Genomic DNA, 16136 nt, shown 5'->3' on the forward strand with positions numbered 1-16136 from the left:
ATCAAGCACCTGATATATCGTCATTAAATCTGCATGCATTCAAACTCTGCAGACATTTGATGCAAGGAAACGTGCTAACGAAAAAAATTCTGTAACACAATGTGCCTCACGAATGAATGCGTGAAACCGAGCCTCCAGTTGGTTCAACACAAAGATAATGAAAAGGATACTCGGATTTAACACTGGTGAGTGGTCCACTGCACTGCATCTGTCTGTCTCGTCAACCTGTGATCTGTGACTACAGCACCATCGTGTGGCTGTCACAAGAGGTTGGAGGGAACTCACCGGGCCATGCATACAAGCTATAAGACCACACACACACACATACACAATTTGTTTGTGTTGTATTACCGACCGACAAAGAAAGACACAGGGGTGTAGCTGCATTGCCAGGCTGCAGGGAAACTATGACACAGATAGACGACCATTAAACCTAAGCATCTTTGATTCCCAGTAATTACACACGCTGATTTGCTGTAATTAAAGGCCTAATGAAATGAGAGTTGAACGGGTCTCATCAGAGTCTCCCGCGTCCCATGTTCACAGCAGCGGTTAAACGGAACAATTCATGCCTCCGCAAAGCTACTCGGGAACAATAATGAAACAAATTGTATCCTCAGATATGAGGGAGAAGAGAATTTGCAGGCCATTATTGAATAAACTGATAAATATGGATCAGCGAATATAGCCAATTCCATCTCTTCTTTCTCTTTTATCACTCTGTCTGCCATACATTAATATATATATATATATATACACAAATAAAGACAAAACAGACATTTTCCTTGAAATGCCTGAAAAAATAGAAATGACTGAACCTGAAACACTGTATGAAAACCATGCCAAAAATGTTCAGCACGGAAAATAAATATTTAGTAAATATATAAACTCCACAAAAAAAGAGTCACACTGAAAACTCTGTTTAATATCAATTTTTCAATGCTTCATGCTGTCACCACTGGCCTTCAACTCTTTTCAGGGCCAGAAGTGTTTTGTCCAGTCCTCCGCAAGGCTAGGCACGGGGTTGTGGGTGGGCAGCAGGCTGACTGCCCCACCAGGCGCCTGGTTCCACTTCAGGTTCTGCTCCAGGTCTCTGCTGCTGCCAGATATCAAGCAGGGCGCTCGGGCGTGTCGAGGCTGGCAGAAAGCACTTGTGGGTGGAAGAGGGTATGCATCCTTATACACACTCACCACGGGCACCTTCACCTGCTGTTGTCCCACCTGTGCCCGCTGCGTCTCCACCAGACCGTAGTTCGTTGGGGGGCCTGTGTGTGTGTGTGTGTGTGTGTGTGCGTGTGTAAAAGAAAGAGGGTGAAAGTTTAGGACTCAGCTGTTCTGCTCTGCAGTCATTAATTACCCAACTGACAGATTTGGAACATTTTCTGTCTGAACGTAACTTTTAGCTACAACTACGTGTATTACGCAACCATAACAAGGCTTTTTTCCTTTTATGACTTCACAGAACCCACGGCCAGATTTGCTAGCATGCCACACCAAGTGGTTATCAATGAACCCATCATCCGTCATCTATCTGTCATGTTTGTTGGGTGAATGAACCCAGGAGTGCATAGCTCTACTCCTGTCTTCCCCCTGTAGAGTTCAGGCTCCAGTGTTTGGCTCCAGTGTTCAGGTGCTCCTGAATGCCTCAATGAACCTGATCAGAGTTTGTTAGATTAAAACTGGAAAGAACTCTGTCGGGTGACAGTGCTCCAAAAGCACACTTTTGACCGCTTAAATTAACCTATCACCCAGCAATTGCACCACCTCTGAAAACCGGGACAACTGGAAATGACTGCCATGCTGGCTGCGTGGGCACACACAGCCTCGTTCTCGACCGCCTGGAGCCACAAGGTGGTTGGGTACCATGGATCGGGTGGTCAGATCTCTCAGGGACCCAGGCCATTTTGTCAGAGTGCCAGGTGCGGTGGGCAGGGAGGTGGGAAGGGCCTCGTCGGCCATACGATTCGTCGTAGAGAGAAACCAGATATTGGGAGGTGGGTGGGTCATGGTGGGAGAAGAGAAGCTTGGTGGGAAGACCCTGGAGACACACATGATACAAACAGTGACATTAAATCCACTGAATACTCAACCAGGATGTTTTTAGTACTATTCTAACCAAATATATGTGGATGGTTTGAAGAATTGAAGAGTGACATGGACGCAAAGCACATGCAAAGCTCTATTAGCCTATTTATGGAGAATTTTCAACTTGTTAAATATGTGTGAGCGAATGTCTGACTACAGCATCTTATGAACATGTCTAGCTTCCTAGTCCCAGTATCTCAATGTTCTGTATGCAAAAATGCAACCTCTTGATTACGCTTAACACCACACTGAATAAAGTCTCTGCTGCAAGCTCAGATCGCTCAAAGGGCAATTCACATCACTGCAGTCTTTAATTGTGATACTCATGTAGCAAACCGACAGATTACCACTTGGACAACAAATAAAGAGGGGAGGTGCATCAGCATGGGTGTTGGACGTAAGGTGGCCAATTAAAATATAACGAAAAGCGACGGTGCGTTGGACTCGGCTAAAGATCACCGCACACGTGGCCGTCACGTGAGAGAAGCCAGTGTCCTCACTGGGAGAGGGAGAGGTGAGCCAGGTCTCTCGCAGGGAGCGCGAGCGCAGAGTTAGCATCGTGAGCAGAAATGCAGAGATGGAGATGCACAAGCTACCAGAGATGTTTACAGCAGTCTCTCTCATTCCCAGCACGCTCGCTATAGTTTACAACAGTAAACTCATTTAGAGCACAGTCTCTCTCATTTAGAGCACAGTCTCTCTAAGTTACAGCAGTCTCTCATTTACAGCACAGTCTCTCGCATTACAGCAGTCTTTCTCATTCACAGCACACTCACTATAGTTTACAGCAGTCTCTCTCTCATTTAGAGCACAGTCTCTCGTTTACAGCACAGTCTCTATTCTTTGCAGCACAGTCTCTCTCATTTAGAGCACAGTCTCTCTAAGTTACAGCAGTCTCTTGTTTACAGCACAGTCTCTCGCATTTAGAGCACGGCCTCTCTCGTTTACAGCACGGCCTCTCTCGTTTACAGCAGTCTCTCATTTACAGCAGTGTCTCTCATTTACAGCACAGTCTCTCTCGTTTACAGCAGTCTCTCGTTTACAGCACAGTCTCTCTCATTTACAGCACAGTCTCTCTCGTTTACAGCGGTCTCTCCCCTGCAAATCAGAGGTTGGCGGCCACTGGCTCACTCATGCTGAGATGTGCCGTGAACACTGTAATTGCAGCAGGGTTTGATGAATCACTCTGGGCACTTAGTCAAGCTCGAAGAAATCTGAAAAGGCGGCAGCTGTTAGGAAAACCCATCAGACTGATCCGTAGCAAACAATAAAACGCAGATGTTTTGCAAATGAGACCAAAGCGATTAGTTGTGCTATTTACTGAGAGGAGGAAATTTTAAGCTATTTTAAAAAAATAATTTTAAATTTAGCCCTCGATAAACTAGCAAACCACCTCAACCGTCACCTTGGTTTGAACAACCACTCGTCTTTGGCATACCATTTCTGAATCGGAATCAGACGAGCAAATTGATAGAACAGGGTAACGCACTCTTCGTTTCATGGGAAAAATAAAAAAATACGAACAAAGAGCAAAGATGACCTTCGCCCAAACGACACTGCAGCCTTAGCATGGCTTATCAAAACTCACGGAGGTTGCTGGCGATTATGCGAGAATGGAAAAAGGTCCGAATAAGTTCCATTGACCCGTGTGTGTGTGTGTGTGTGTGTGTGTGTGTGTGTGTGCTCTGTAATTATGCTGTTTGCTGGAGTAAGTGACACAGTTATGAATGTGGCTGTAGTGACTAGCTGGGTCTTGGGTTGTCTGTGGGTGTTTGATACATTGAGATCATTTAAGTGGTGGATCACGCAGCCCAAACCTCGGCTCGACGCAGCGCTGTCCGCCTCATGATCGTATCCGGCTTGAGCTCTGTCCAGAGCCTGAAGTCTTGCCGATAGGTGCTGCTCAGTGGCTTGCATTCCTGGGTGAACTGACTCACACACACACACACACACACACAGAGAATGTATGAGACAGAAACAGAGAAAGACAGAGAGAGAGACAGGGAGATGGAGAGACACAGAGTGAGAAAATATCTTAACAGCAGCACTCAGCAAGCAAAGTACATCCTCAGCCTCTGTATCGATTGCGCCTGGGCTCGCATTATGTCTCACTCTTTCTCTCTGAGCCGTAGGAGCCAGACGGCTGCTGGTCACCTGAACAAATGCCACTCATCTGACATCCCGGCCCATCAAGCATTCCGGCTCGGCCGAGCAGGCGGAACTGGAGGGCTCTAACCACTTTCACATGGATCTTGGCCCTTGCCTGAAGAATCTGGCTCTCATCTAGAGAAAATCTGGACTTCTTGGGTTCAGGCCACAGCCAACTACTCCTGTAGACTCTGAAACGACAGCAGCTATTTGCAAGCGCAGAAGCCGCTAATGAGAAACGCTGACCTGGTTTAAACAGGCATACAAAAGAAGCTTAAACACTCTAAATCACCTGTTCGATCTTGGAGATACAAGGGCGTCTTTAAATAAATTCAGCAGTTTAGACAGCGTAAAGTTAACGTCCAGACTAAGTCAAAATTGCAAGTGTCAGGCCCTGCTTACAGAGTGGAGACGCTAAACTCTGGATACACGTCCTTTACATGTACTGTTTTAAGCAGTCTTCAAAAGCTTCTGTAACCCATACCCACCCATACTGATTTATGTATCCTTCAGCTGTATGGTTGCATGTCCACTGCTGATGATGTAACTACAGACCATGGATGTCTGATCCTCGATGCACTTCTCAGCTCTGTAAACCATGATTGTTTACCCGTGTCATGTGCCTGCACCACCTCCAGCAGGGTTTCAGATTTCTGCAGGTTGGTATCTATTGTTTCTGCTTTGTTCATATGGCTCGCATGAAAAGCAGCTCCCATTAGGTGGCAGTGGTCCAAGAAAAATGAACTGCCATTGCTCAGGAAATGGGCTGAATAAGGATTACTTTCATCCCAGTGCTATTTTTGTTCCGACTCTTCCTTTTACTCCATATTTCCTTTGCACTGGCTAGAAAGTTGACATCAGGTCAAGGCGCACACACCGTCACTTTTAGGGAGCCCTTTTGGTAAGCATTGGCTAGACTTGAATTTTCTGGATTGCTTGATGCACTTTAAAACATGATCTTGGTGAACTATCGGAAGAGCAGTTTAATAATCTTAGCTTGCCTTAGCTGACTAAAACCATTCTTTATTTTGTAGGTTATGACTTTGATCCACCTTCCCTAGCCAGTATCTAATGCATACCCATGTCCCTGTAGGCCAAACTCAGGTAATAGAAGTCTTGTTCTTGTTCACACCCACTGTGATCTTTCACTCATCTTGGACACCTCACAAAACAAAACAGGGTGAGGAGCTGGGACTGCCTGCTAGCTCGCAGATGGTCCACATCTACATTTCTGAAGTCTGGAGATAATGAATGTTCTGCAAAAGACCAGAGCACGTGACAATGGACTTTGTCTCTGCGGGACTCTTCTGTGTGGCCCAGGGGGCCAAACCATAGTGCGTGAAGTCTTGTTCTCATCTGCCCCGAGTGCTGTGCACATCTGTGATCTCTCATAGAGATGGTGAGAGGTTGATCAGATCACAGTGGTCACTTTGGCCCTGCCCCACTATAATTGGCCATGTTTCGGGACTGCAAATCAGTGTCCTACCAGTTGAGATTTCCTGTGTCTGAGTCCTGATTGTTGTACTATGGTGGAGCTGAAACCAGTAAGTGGTTACCTTTCATTGGTCAGTGGGCCTGTTTATTTATTTATTTTTCTTTTTTTGTGGTGGGGGGGTGGTTGAAAGAGCTGAGAAGAGAGTAATGGTAGAGCTGGTGGACTGATGAGGTTTGGAGAAATCTATCGACTGGGTTTGCTCTCTCTCTCCCTCTCTCTATTAGGTAACATTGGGATAGGGTGTTTCTGTACTGCATTTATGGTATTTACAACATTTATATTGCTTCATTACATGTAACCAATTGGACTGTGTATATAATTGGCTTGTATTACCCTAACAAATTCTGTCTTACCTTGAACTCATTAAGCTCAGCTCATCAGAAACCATTATGCAATATAAATTCTTAAGTACTCACTAACTAGACTGAAGAAACATCTATAGTGATATGTATTTCCCGCACCAATTCTCTGTAAAGTGTCCTGATTTCTGCTAGCCGAACAGTAAACCTCTGACAATGTTTCAGCGTCAAGGAAATGTATAGTTCGGCATGTGTATTCTCATATGTTCTCATAACCTACGCTGGGCTGTGCAATCCAGCAAGCTCTTGCCAACATCCACCATTGGTCTCAGGTAAGCGGCAGTAGGGTTAAGTAATCTCAGCAATGAAATCCGGCACGTCCCTGCGCCTGCCTGTGTCAATGTGACACCAGCAGACCACATGGAGGCACGGAAGAGCAGCGCAGTGAAACTGTGCATCATTCTCACTGGCTGAAATTCAAGATGCAAAGCTTTATAGCAGGCAAAGGCAAGGGTCAGGGTGCAGACCCGGGCAGGTCGATCCCATGACCATGTGCGCTAAAAATGAAGGTGCATATAACGTATTAGAGTTAGAGAGTATTAGAGAAAGTAATACAAAGTAATAGAGTAATACAGGAGCTGAGTTAGACAGCTCCTGTGAAATAAACTCCAACCCAGTAAAAAAAAAACTAATTGGTGTCTCTGCATTTCGCCTGTTCTTTAAATATCACTTCTGCGTGGTGCTTATAAGAGCCGGCCATGTATTTCTTTTTATTAATTTTCTTTTTTTGCAAAGACACTAACCTGACTGACCCCCCAATAGTGGTCAGTAAAAGTGTCAGGAAACTGGAGCACAATAATACCGAACATAAAGGTGAGACCGCATGATAAACATGGCCTACAAAAGAGTTGAGACTTTTTATAGCATGGCTATATAATTAACATTGTACCATTTGCTGCATTACCATGGTGCAATGACATTTAAACTAAATTACCAATAAAATGTCATACACGTATATCATTGCGCTACATTTACGCTAATTCTAAAAGTCTATTGTGTGCGCTGCGTCCCTTGAGCAGTGCGAGGGGGTTGGTGCTGCATGTTAATACCTGTAGTCTTTCCTCCAGCCAGTTCCCAATGAGAACTTTGTGGGAATACCTCTGCTCTGTCCTCCAGCCAGGCCGACTGTCTCCCTGCATAGTGGACACCTCTACAGTGAGCCTAGAACGCTACACAGTGGTTATACTGGAATGTAAAAGAGAAAATGATATGGGCCCAAGTTTCTATTGTAACATGGTAACAGTGTGTGTGTGGGGGGGGGGGTTGCCATGGACACAGCAAACATTCATTCTTTTGCAGAAGAAGATTTGGACTCTGCTCCATGTGCATGATAAACACTGACTAGCACTCCGATTTAATGCAAGTGTCCATGAACGCGTTCTGGGCCTCACGCTAACGGCCGGTGGCGAAGGTGAGGTGTGGAGTGAATCGGACACCTGGCGGGACTTTCTTTCTACGTGACTGACCAGAAGATCGAAAGAAACTGCAGACAGAAAATTAATCACACAACTCATTTGTGTCACCATATGTTCATTGACAGAAAAATCAGTGTGACAAGGGATTTGATTAAACTGAATTACAGACATATTATAACCTTGTTTGTTATGTTTTTGTTTTTGTCTGGCAGGTTTCTTCTTGCGTTTAGCACTCTGCCAGCGGAGCACAACATCACCCCAGCATCCTCCGTCAGAGAGAGCCACTACTCCTCGTCTGTTCAATGTTTATGTCTCTTATGCATGTTATTTACATAATGTCTCCACATTTGGAGGTATCTGCTTGTTATGGTACCACGGTCATGGTGCATGATGGGTAGTATATTTATTTATTATTACTCAAAGTACTTGCAGGCTCTACAGTGTCTTTATGTAGTTCACAATTTGCTCCATGGCTCTCTGGCCTGCGGGAAAGTTCAAAGGGCCCTGTCCAAAGAAGCTGATTATTCCGTGGAAGCCATCAGGGACATGGTGCCAGATGACATCCACTCCCAGATCCTTCAGCCGCTTCTGGAACAGGACACCATCATCCCGCAGCACATCGTACTCACAGGTCAGGACAAAAGTGGGCGGGGAGAGGCGGAGAACATCATCCTCGACCAGCAGAGGGGAGACCTCAGGCTGCAGGCCCTCTTTAACCACGTGATACACCTCGCCATCATAAGCCACGGCCGGTGGCCTCCGGTGACCTCGCCCCAGGAACTCGGGCGGGAGGCCAGCCGGGTCCAGCCACCGCCTAAAGCGCGGTCTTAGCTCGGCAGGGACATGCCTCCCTTCCAGCACGTCCTGACACACGGACGTGTCCCCGTTGAGGTACTGGAGGAAGTAAAAGGCCATGCGGGCACGGAACAGCATGGGCACCGCGTGGTTCTGCTGGTAGGATGGCAGGTTCAAGTCTGCCATCTGCAGCGCAGGGTAGACGAGGACCTGGGCACAGGGCGGCGGCAGGCGTCCGTCCCGTCTCTTTAACAGCCTCTGGCTGAGAGCGGCTGCCAGGTTGCCTCCGGCACTGTCCCCGCCTATCGCCACCCGCCGTGGGTCCACCCCGAAGTCGCGCAGGGCCACCGACAGGAAGTGACACGTGGCGGCCTCACAGTCGTCCAGTTGAGCAGGGAACCTGTGCTCAGGGGCCAGTCTGTAGCTGCCGACAACACAAACAGGCCTAGACATGAGAGGTTTCCTACACCTTTTTACAGCAATATTCATGAAAATGTATTCTATGAAATAAAAAAAAATCAATTTTGACCATCACTGAGTACTGAGTTATTACTTTTAATCTTACCCAACGGACACAACCGTGGTGTCAGTCTCTTTCACAATGTGCCAACACATCTCATCGTAAGAATCTAGGAAAGTTGATCAAAGACGTTATTGCCACAATAACGTGTGTAGCCCTGTGATTGGTCTGAAGAGACCTCCTGCCCATGCGTGCATTACCTATGCTCCCAAAGACCCAGCCTCCACCGTGGAAGTACAGGAGGGCTCTCCTCCGCTGGTATGGGGTCGTGGTGGGCTCGTACACCCTCACCGGCACCCCGCTGAACATTAGGTCCTTAATGCGAAGCCCGGGCGGAGGTAGCCGTTTGCGGCTATGAGCTAAATCGATCCACCATCGGGTAAAACCCAACTGACTACACAAACCCAGGCGTTCCAAGACTCGGCCCTGGAAAACAATTTAACAATAGGGTTTTTTTTGTTTGTTTGTTTTTTTAAATGCCATTTGGTCCCCAACCAAATAAAAATATATAATCCTAAACAACTCAGAATGGATTTTGGCCTAATCAAACACATCCTCCCGTCACACTCCACAGGCTTTCAAACACAGGAGATATAAGGAGATGACCTCTCTTTTGGTGTATTTAGTCATTGTTTAATCCCTTGGGAGAGAACAATGACTCAGCGATTACATAAAAGAACACCACAGACTCTCCTGTGGCCTTGTGGCCTTTTGGCCTTTTGCTTACTGAGCACATGTGCTCAGCTCCATCATTGAAAGGTCTGCAGTAAAAAGCTGCGGCGTGCAGCGTGAGTTGCGACTGCCAGAACTGGGCCAGTACCGAGACTTCTTCTCCTGAGTTCACCAAACTCTTTTCTGCCTTTTTCATATCATGTTCATAATGACTTATATAAACTACATTACCCAGGGGGCACCATGTGCTATTAACCTGTTCCCATTCTTGCTAGAACTCTACTGAGTCAAGTAAAAGTTAAAGTAAAGTAACTTTAAGTAATGTTTAAGCTAAATAATGATGTTGGCCTCGCTCCAAAAAGGCACAAAGAGAACCCAGTCAGATAATGACACAACAGAGTTTCAAGAACCTCTATTAAATGCCGGGAACAGCAATCTTACCGATTATATTTTTACACACACACACACACACACACACACACACACACACACACACACACACACACACACACAGAAAAAAACATAATAGTACACACATACAATAGTATAACATAATAACAATAATAATAATAATAATAATCTATTATTATTATTATTAGTAGTAGTAGTAGTATATGATAAAATTAAATGTTTGGCAAATGGTTGTTACTTTGGGTAAATAAATGTATGTTGTGAACATCGGTGACCTTGCCTAGTGTACTTTTGCCAAGGAATGCTCTCCTCTGATGAGTCACGTGGTTTGGCCTGCCGCGTGCAGTGGGAGGGTCTTGTTTGTTTTTCGCGTTTGTAACCACGCCTGCACACACCTGCCCCTGGTTTTACTCTCGTTATGTCTGTGTACTTAAACCCAGGCTGGTGTGTGCAGTACTGTCGGTCATTGTTCATGTTTGCCCTTGTTCTTGTTGTGGTAGTTAATGTTCACGCTACTTAGCTTCATGTTCATGTTCAGCATTTATATTAAGCATGAGTGCCATCGTTGTATTCGTTGTTTTGTCAATAAACGTCTGTCACCGTCGAGGGAGTCTGTGCGTGCTGTTCTGCGCCCTGCGGCACTTGGGCTGTTACAGAATGACCGATCAGCACAGGACTCCAGCTCCTCCGATAGAAAACAGACTTCCTATGGGAATGTGCTTGGGTACATCCCAAGCTGCTGCCTGGATTCCCGGATGGTGGGGAGAAGACCCTGACCCTGTCACTGTCTGTCGCTGTCGAGGGAGTCTGTGTGTCCTGTTCCGTGCCCTGTGGCACTCGGGCCGTTACAATTTTACTCACTGTAGAAATTCAAATAATAAACGTGCTAACTTTTCCTACTTCAAGCACCATGCATAACCCTCCTACCCAAGGCCCCAATTATACATGACCTTAAACTATTATTTGAATTCCGAAATTCAGCTCAGCAGTCCTTAGAAAGCATTCCTTAAAATGCAAGGAACAGTTTACATGATAAAAGACGTTCGTCATCTCCATGTCCTATTCCAGCCTCTCTGCTCCGGTGCATCCATGGATAGAGCCACCACGTACGTCCTCTCTCATCCCACCACCGACGCAGGAAACCGTCATGTCCTAGTAACAACGGATTACTTCACTGAGTGGCCTGAGACTTGTGCAGTCTTGACCAGAGCCACAGTGGTTGAATGGCTGCCACTTTGTAGTGCTTATGCAGTGACCAGGAGTGCATCTGGAAGACTCAGACCACTCTACCCCACCCACAGAGTGACAGCCTAGTGGACCGTTTCTACCAGACGTCACCGTTCAACAACCGGGAAGGTCAGCTGCCCCTGGTCCTGTTGGCATGGCAACCCACCCCACTGTGCAGGAGTCAGCTGGTTTTGCTCCAGCTCTCCTGACGTTTGGTTGGTTGTCCGAGGAGGACGGCGTGCCCGGGGCGTGGCACGCAGGAAAAAGTCCTCCACGGCCTCCATGTCACGCACCGTCTCAACAAAGACCACGAGGCCGACGGCTCGCACTGCCAGGGAGAATCGCCCTCATCGGGGGCTGCGACCGCAAGAGCGGACGCCGCCCTGAGTTTCGGTACCCAGGGGAGGGTCCCGGCAGGGTAATGAAGCACGTGGACAAGGTTGTATATCGGGTTTGAATGGACTGTTGGGGACCTCACAACACTGGCCAGGACTTCAGCTGAGAGATGCACCCCACGCCGACCCTGGGGAGGGGGAGGGGGGGGGGTCTGTGTAGCAGCCGCCACTAAATTGGAGGATTGGGCCAGTAAGGAAAGCCATGAGGAACACAACGAGAAATCCTGTGCGCCTCCATGGAATCTTTTACATTAAAATGTGAAGTTTACAGTTGTGTTTTTGGAATGGAAGTGACAATTTGATTTAGTCTTCTTGTTACTTTAACACACAAACACACACAAACACACAAACACACACACACACACACACACACACACACACACACACACACACTAATAACGACCATAAATTTCTTACACAGAGCAGTTAAGAATAGAAAGAGCCAAAACAACATTTCTGGATTTTTGCTCATATATCCATATGCATATACACACTTACCCCGACTGCTATGCCCACAAGAACACAGTGCACGACATGGAGCTTTCTGCGATTAGCAACTCCGGGAGGAATATCCGAATTCATCACCTCCGAATACACCACGCCGATGAGCAGCAAACACAAGGCGGCAGCCAGCGCTGCGACGCCAGTGATTACAATCGCAGTTCCTATGTGCATGCTTGCTCCGGGGCGTCGTGAAGAAGGCTCCGACAAGCAGACACCTGTAGCTCCGAAGGACTAACGCCTGCCCTCCACTTTCATGACGCAGACACGTTATCTCCCACTCTTTTAAGTGCAAAGTGTACGACTGCGATAATAGGGAGAAAACCAAACGCATGCACCAGATTAATCATTTAGCCAGTGCTTATATAGCCAAGGCCTGACCCACTCTGTTTGCTCGGAGCCTGGAAGGATTTAATCCCTGAGCGGTGTTGATTTAATCCCAGACATTTTCATGTCTGATCTATAGATGGCAGTGATACTCCAGCTGGTGAAGGCGCTCCAGTTCCCGGCACTGACGCAGCCTCGGAACGGAGAAGTGTGTGTTACACATAAAATAAACGCTTCTAGTTTGTAGTAATTTAAAAAAATAAATAAATAAATATCTGAAGCTTTCTTGTTGGCGCGTTTCTTCGCTTTCGGACTGTCGCAGGCGCGCAGCGGGGCGCGGCGCGGCGCACCGCGCATTTTCCACGAGCACAGAGACGTTTCACCGTTCCTCTGAGGCTCGCGGCTATTACCGAGAAACCCAGGCCAGCACAAAGCCGCCATTGTGCAGCTGCGTTTAGGCTCATTCCAATTCGAGCAGTGCTCCATTCAGCATTTCCCCAGTAAATGCCCAGGCCTGGGCCAAAAATCCAACTCCTGGATTTAAAGTGGGGCTTTAGGGGGTATTTACAAAGGTCTCCGTGTTCGTGCCCTCGATGGTAAGAGGAAATGGGTCTTTGTGCCCGGGTCTGGAGGCTCTGGGGTGTTTGTGTAACACTGTCGGCGGACTTTGGAGGAAAGGGGCCAAAAGTCGAATCCCTCGACACCGGAATGCACAATAAAAACACACACACACGCACGCACGCAAGAACGTTCAAAACCAGCCCTTCACTGACAGCCTGTCACTAGCGCCCGTGGGCGTGTTATTATAACGATCAACGCCTTTTTATAAAGGTTTCGTTTTTCCTGTCTTTAGCTAGAGCACAGTGTGCAAAAGGTGAGGATGGACACGATGGGACATGAGCCCTCGGAAGCCCATTTCAAGTTCTGCAGGTGCTGAAACAGTCTCACTGTTTGGTTCCTGCCTCAAATTTACATGCTTAAATTTAAGCAAATATATGTAGTCACGAGAGGAAACGTTTACCACCTTATATTAGCTGTCACCTCTTTTTTTAATGACACTGGTGAGTTGCATTCTCTTCACAATTAAAACTTGACTTATAACCAGTGAACATCCCAGTTTTCCTATGACTTATGCCTATGAAACTTCATACAATTTGTGCTTAACCCAAATGCTTCTTGTTAAACCGGTTGGAAGCAATATTATCCTGTGTACAACACGGCTCCGCTTCAATCACGTTGACACTTGCGAAACTCCCCGATACCGCAAACTAGTGCACGGTTAGGTTCTGCACACTCCCGTGGCGGGGCATGCCTTCGGTGAGCCGCTGCAAGACGTGGGCACAGTTCAGCTGTGCTTACACATCCTGCGTCGATGCGAAGTACAGTTTTAACCTTATACTGCTCGCATGTTTCTTCTAAAAAGATGTGCGCTCTGGCTATAACATCAAAGACGACCGCTGGTTGCAAAGGCAACAGAAGCGCTAGTGGTGGGACGTCGGTGAGGAGGTGCACAGAGGCAGCCGAAAACAGCCACTCACAGGACACTAAGTAAAGAAATACTCCTTGGCTGTCAATCAGGATTAATCCGCACTTTAAAACTGCTATCAGAGCCCAGATAGTGTCATAGCTGTATTCTCGCTCTCGGAGAGGTGATAACGTAAAGGCACTGTGCGTTCCGACTGGCGCCACCAGCGCTCGGAGGCGCACACTTGTCGCTGTGGGACCACCAGCTCGCTGACAGCGCTGAAGGACTGAACTATTTCCAACCGGCTGATTTATAACCGAGAATCGGCTGATTTATAACCGAGAACAACTGTATTATCTCCCTTTCTCGGGCAGAACAGGGTTCGAAAATGAAAGAGGCTCTTCTCTGACTGTAACCTTGGTACGCTATTTAGAAAAGGTTGGCGAATAATTCGCGAGTGCGCCAGTGTCGGCAGATAGACGGTGCGTTTTTGTATGTTTGTTTGTTTTTTTTGTTTTTGTTTTTTCCCTCGAAGCGTGAACCCCAAAGCCACAGTTCACTTTGAGCCGGAGGCGTAAAGGCGGATCGGTTTCAGAGAGCGCTGTCAGAACAGGACCGGGTCGTTCGCATCGGGCAGCGATGGATATGAGAAGTGTGAGCTCCGTGCTGCTGTTGCCTTTTCAGATCCTCTACTACACCGTCAAGGCAACTTTGCGCTTCTTCCTACCGAACAGCCGGAGGAACCTGTCCGGGGATGTCGTGCTGATCACCGGCGGGGGACGCGGCATCGGTCGTCACCTGGCCAGGGAGTTCGCCAGGTGTGGAGCTAAAAAGGTAAACACACCGGAACCGTACGCATGGCGCAGCTGGCGACGTCTGCTGCCTAGCGCTTACACGCGTTTCTTCAAAGAGTCATTTAATACCAAAGCAAGGGGTTTCTAGTGGTAAAATAACTGACAGAGTAGATTTAGTGGATGTCGTTATGCTCTCTGCCTGTACACATCTGTAGTGAATTTCTCCTAACTCTCAGTCCAACGTGGGGAAAATGTACAGGGTTCTTACTATCAGTGTAGTTTTAGCGCAGAGACTTGAGAAGAACCGAGAACTGCGACTGATTCTGTCTTTCTCCAGAGGAAACGCTTTGTTTACTGAATTCGTGAACAAGCAGGTCTGATTCATAAAGGCAGGGGTATTTACGCATGACCTCTGGATCAACAGCGCAGTATGACTTGTCCTATTTAGCCTGGTTGGTAGCTCTCTGTGGGCCAGCGAGCAGCTCGTAAGGAATTACAGAGTCTGCCAATTTGGCACTTCCTAAACCATTCGAGACCTCAGAAGCTGTTCCAGCACTCTGGATATTCCCCAGTGTTCTACGGCCGTACCCGCGGTCTAAGCGCGCACACACACACACACACACACACACACACACACACACACACACATACACACACACACAGAGATCTCAGCTTCCATTCACAGCTTTCACCCTGGACAAGTTAGTTTGTGTAATAAACGTACAATGCCCCCCCCCCCCCCCCCCCCCAGTAATTCCTGCTCACAGTACTCATGTATGTATGGTATAGAGTTCGTTTCTCCGTACATTAGGCATACTTAAGTGTTTCTCTTATGATGTGGTTAAGAACTTTATGCAGCTGTATCTTTGGCTTCGGTCCACAAGTGTTTGTGCTTTGAGCAGTCATGTCCAGCGTGGAAGGTATGGGACACAGCTTGCATTCAGTGGCATCACTCAGAGAGGCAAGAATAGGGGAGGAGACCCAGTCATGCAGCCTCTGCCACAGAGCCCCAGAGAGTGGGTCCCATTCCCAAACCCCAGCTCCTCTGCCACAGAGCCACAGAGACTGGGTCCCGTTCCCAAACACCAGCTCCTCTGCCACAGAGCCACAGAGACTGGGTCCCGTTTCCAAACCCCAGCTCCTCTGCCACAGAGCCCCAGAGACTGGGTCCCATTCCCAAACCCCAGCTCCTCTGCCACAGAGCCACAGAGACTGGGTCCCATTCCCAAACCCCAGCTCCTCTGCCACAGAGCCCCAGAGACTGGGTCCCGTTCCCAAACCCCAGCTCCTCTGTCACAGAGCCCCAGAGACTGGGTCCTATTCCCAAACCCCAGCTCCTCTGCCACAGAGTCCCAGAGACTGGGTCCCATTCCCAAACCCCAGCTCCTCTGCCACAGAGTCCCAGAGACTGGGTCCTATTCCCAAACCCCAGCTCCTCTGCCACAGAGTCCCAGAGACTGGGTCCTATTCCCAAACCCCAGCTCCTCTGCCACAGAGTCCCAGAGACTGGGTCCTATTCCCAAACCC

The 16136-nt window shown here is 47.8% G+C and overlaps 3 protein-coding genes across 3 annotated transcripts in view; 1 reads left to right on the forward strand and 2 right to left on the reverse strand.

Moving 5' to 3' along the window:
• Window positions 1–632: 632 nt before the first annotated feature.
• On the reverse strand, window positions 633–7357 carry cfap107 (cilia and flagella associated protein 107). Its single transcript, XM_027024202.3, has 4 exons — window positions 7137–7357; window positions 3903–4013; window positions 1864–2038; window positions 633–1265 (listed from the first exon to the last, which is right to left on the reverse strand). The coding sequence occupies exons 1-4, from the start codon at window positions 7224–7226 to the stop codon at window positions 976–978; spliced, it is 666 nt and encodes a 221-aa protein (XP_026880003.2). The 5' UTR covers window positions 7227–7357; the 3' UTR covers window positions 633–975.
• Window positions 7358–7509: 152 nt separating this feature from the next.
• Window positions 7510–12440, reverse strand: aadacl4 (arylacetamide deacetylase-like 4). The gene is made up of 4 exons (XM_027024190.3): window positions 12021–12440; window positions 9018–9243; window positions 8863–8926; window positions 7510–8721 (listed from the first exon to the last, which is right to left on the reverse strand). Exons 1-4 carry the CDS (start codon window positions 12195–12197, stop codon window positions 7938–7940), a joined length of 1251 nt encoding a protein of 416 aa, XP_026879991.2. The 5' UTR covers window positions 12198–12440; the 3' UTR covers window positions 7510–7937.
• A 1202-nt stretch (window positions 12441–13642) lies between these two features.
• Window positions 13643–16136, forward strand: part of dhrs3b (dehydrogenase/reductase (SDR family) member 3b) — a 9677-nt gene continuing 7183 nt past the window's right edge. The window contains exon 1 of the mRNA XM_027023919.3: window positions 13643–14649. Coding sequence (XP_026879720.1) covers window positions 14455–14649 — 195 coding nt within the window. The 5' untranslated portion in view covers window positions 13643–14454. The remainder of the gene's footprint in view (window positions 14650–16136) is intronic.

This window comes from Electrophorus electricus, chromosome 22, assembly GCF_041902795.1.
Source record: "Electrophorus electricus isolate QZ-2024a chromosome 22, ASM4190279v1, whole genome shotgun sequence".
Taxonomy (NCBI): Eukaryota; Metazoa; Chordata; class Actinopteri; order Gymnotiformes; family Gymnotidae; genus Electrophorus; species Electrophorus electricus.

Excerpts from the sequence above, each read along its gene's own strand:
- cfap107 (XM_027024202.3), bottom strand. The coding sequence starts at position 7,226 with ATGCAGGGAGACAGTCGGCCTGGCTGGAGGACAGAGCAGAGGTATTCC. Across the intron at positions 4,014-7,136 it reads GGCTGGAGGAAAGACTACAG|TTCACCCAGGAATGCAAGCC; the intron begins GTATTAACATGC and ends TGTGTGAGTCAG. Across the intron at positions 1,266-1,863 it reads ATCTGACCACCCGATCCATG|GCCCCCCAACGAACTACGGT; the intron begins GTACCCAACCAC and ends ACACACACACAG.
- aadacl4 (XM_027024190.3), bottom strand. The coding sequence starts at position 12,197 with ATGCACATAGGAACTGCGATTGTAATCACTGGCGTCGCAGCGCTGGCT. Across the intron at positions 8,927-9,017 it reads CTGGGTCTTTGGGAGCATAG|ATTCTTACGATGAGATGTGT; the intron begins GTAATGCACGCA and ends CAACTTTCCTAG. Across the intron at positions 8,722-8,862 it reads ACCACGGTTGTGTCCGTTGG|CTACAGACTGGCCCCTGAGC; the intron begins GTAAGATTAAAA and ends TGTTGTCGGCAG.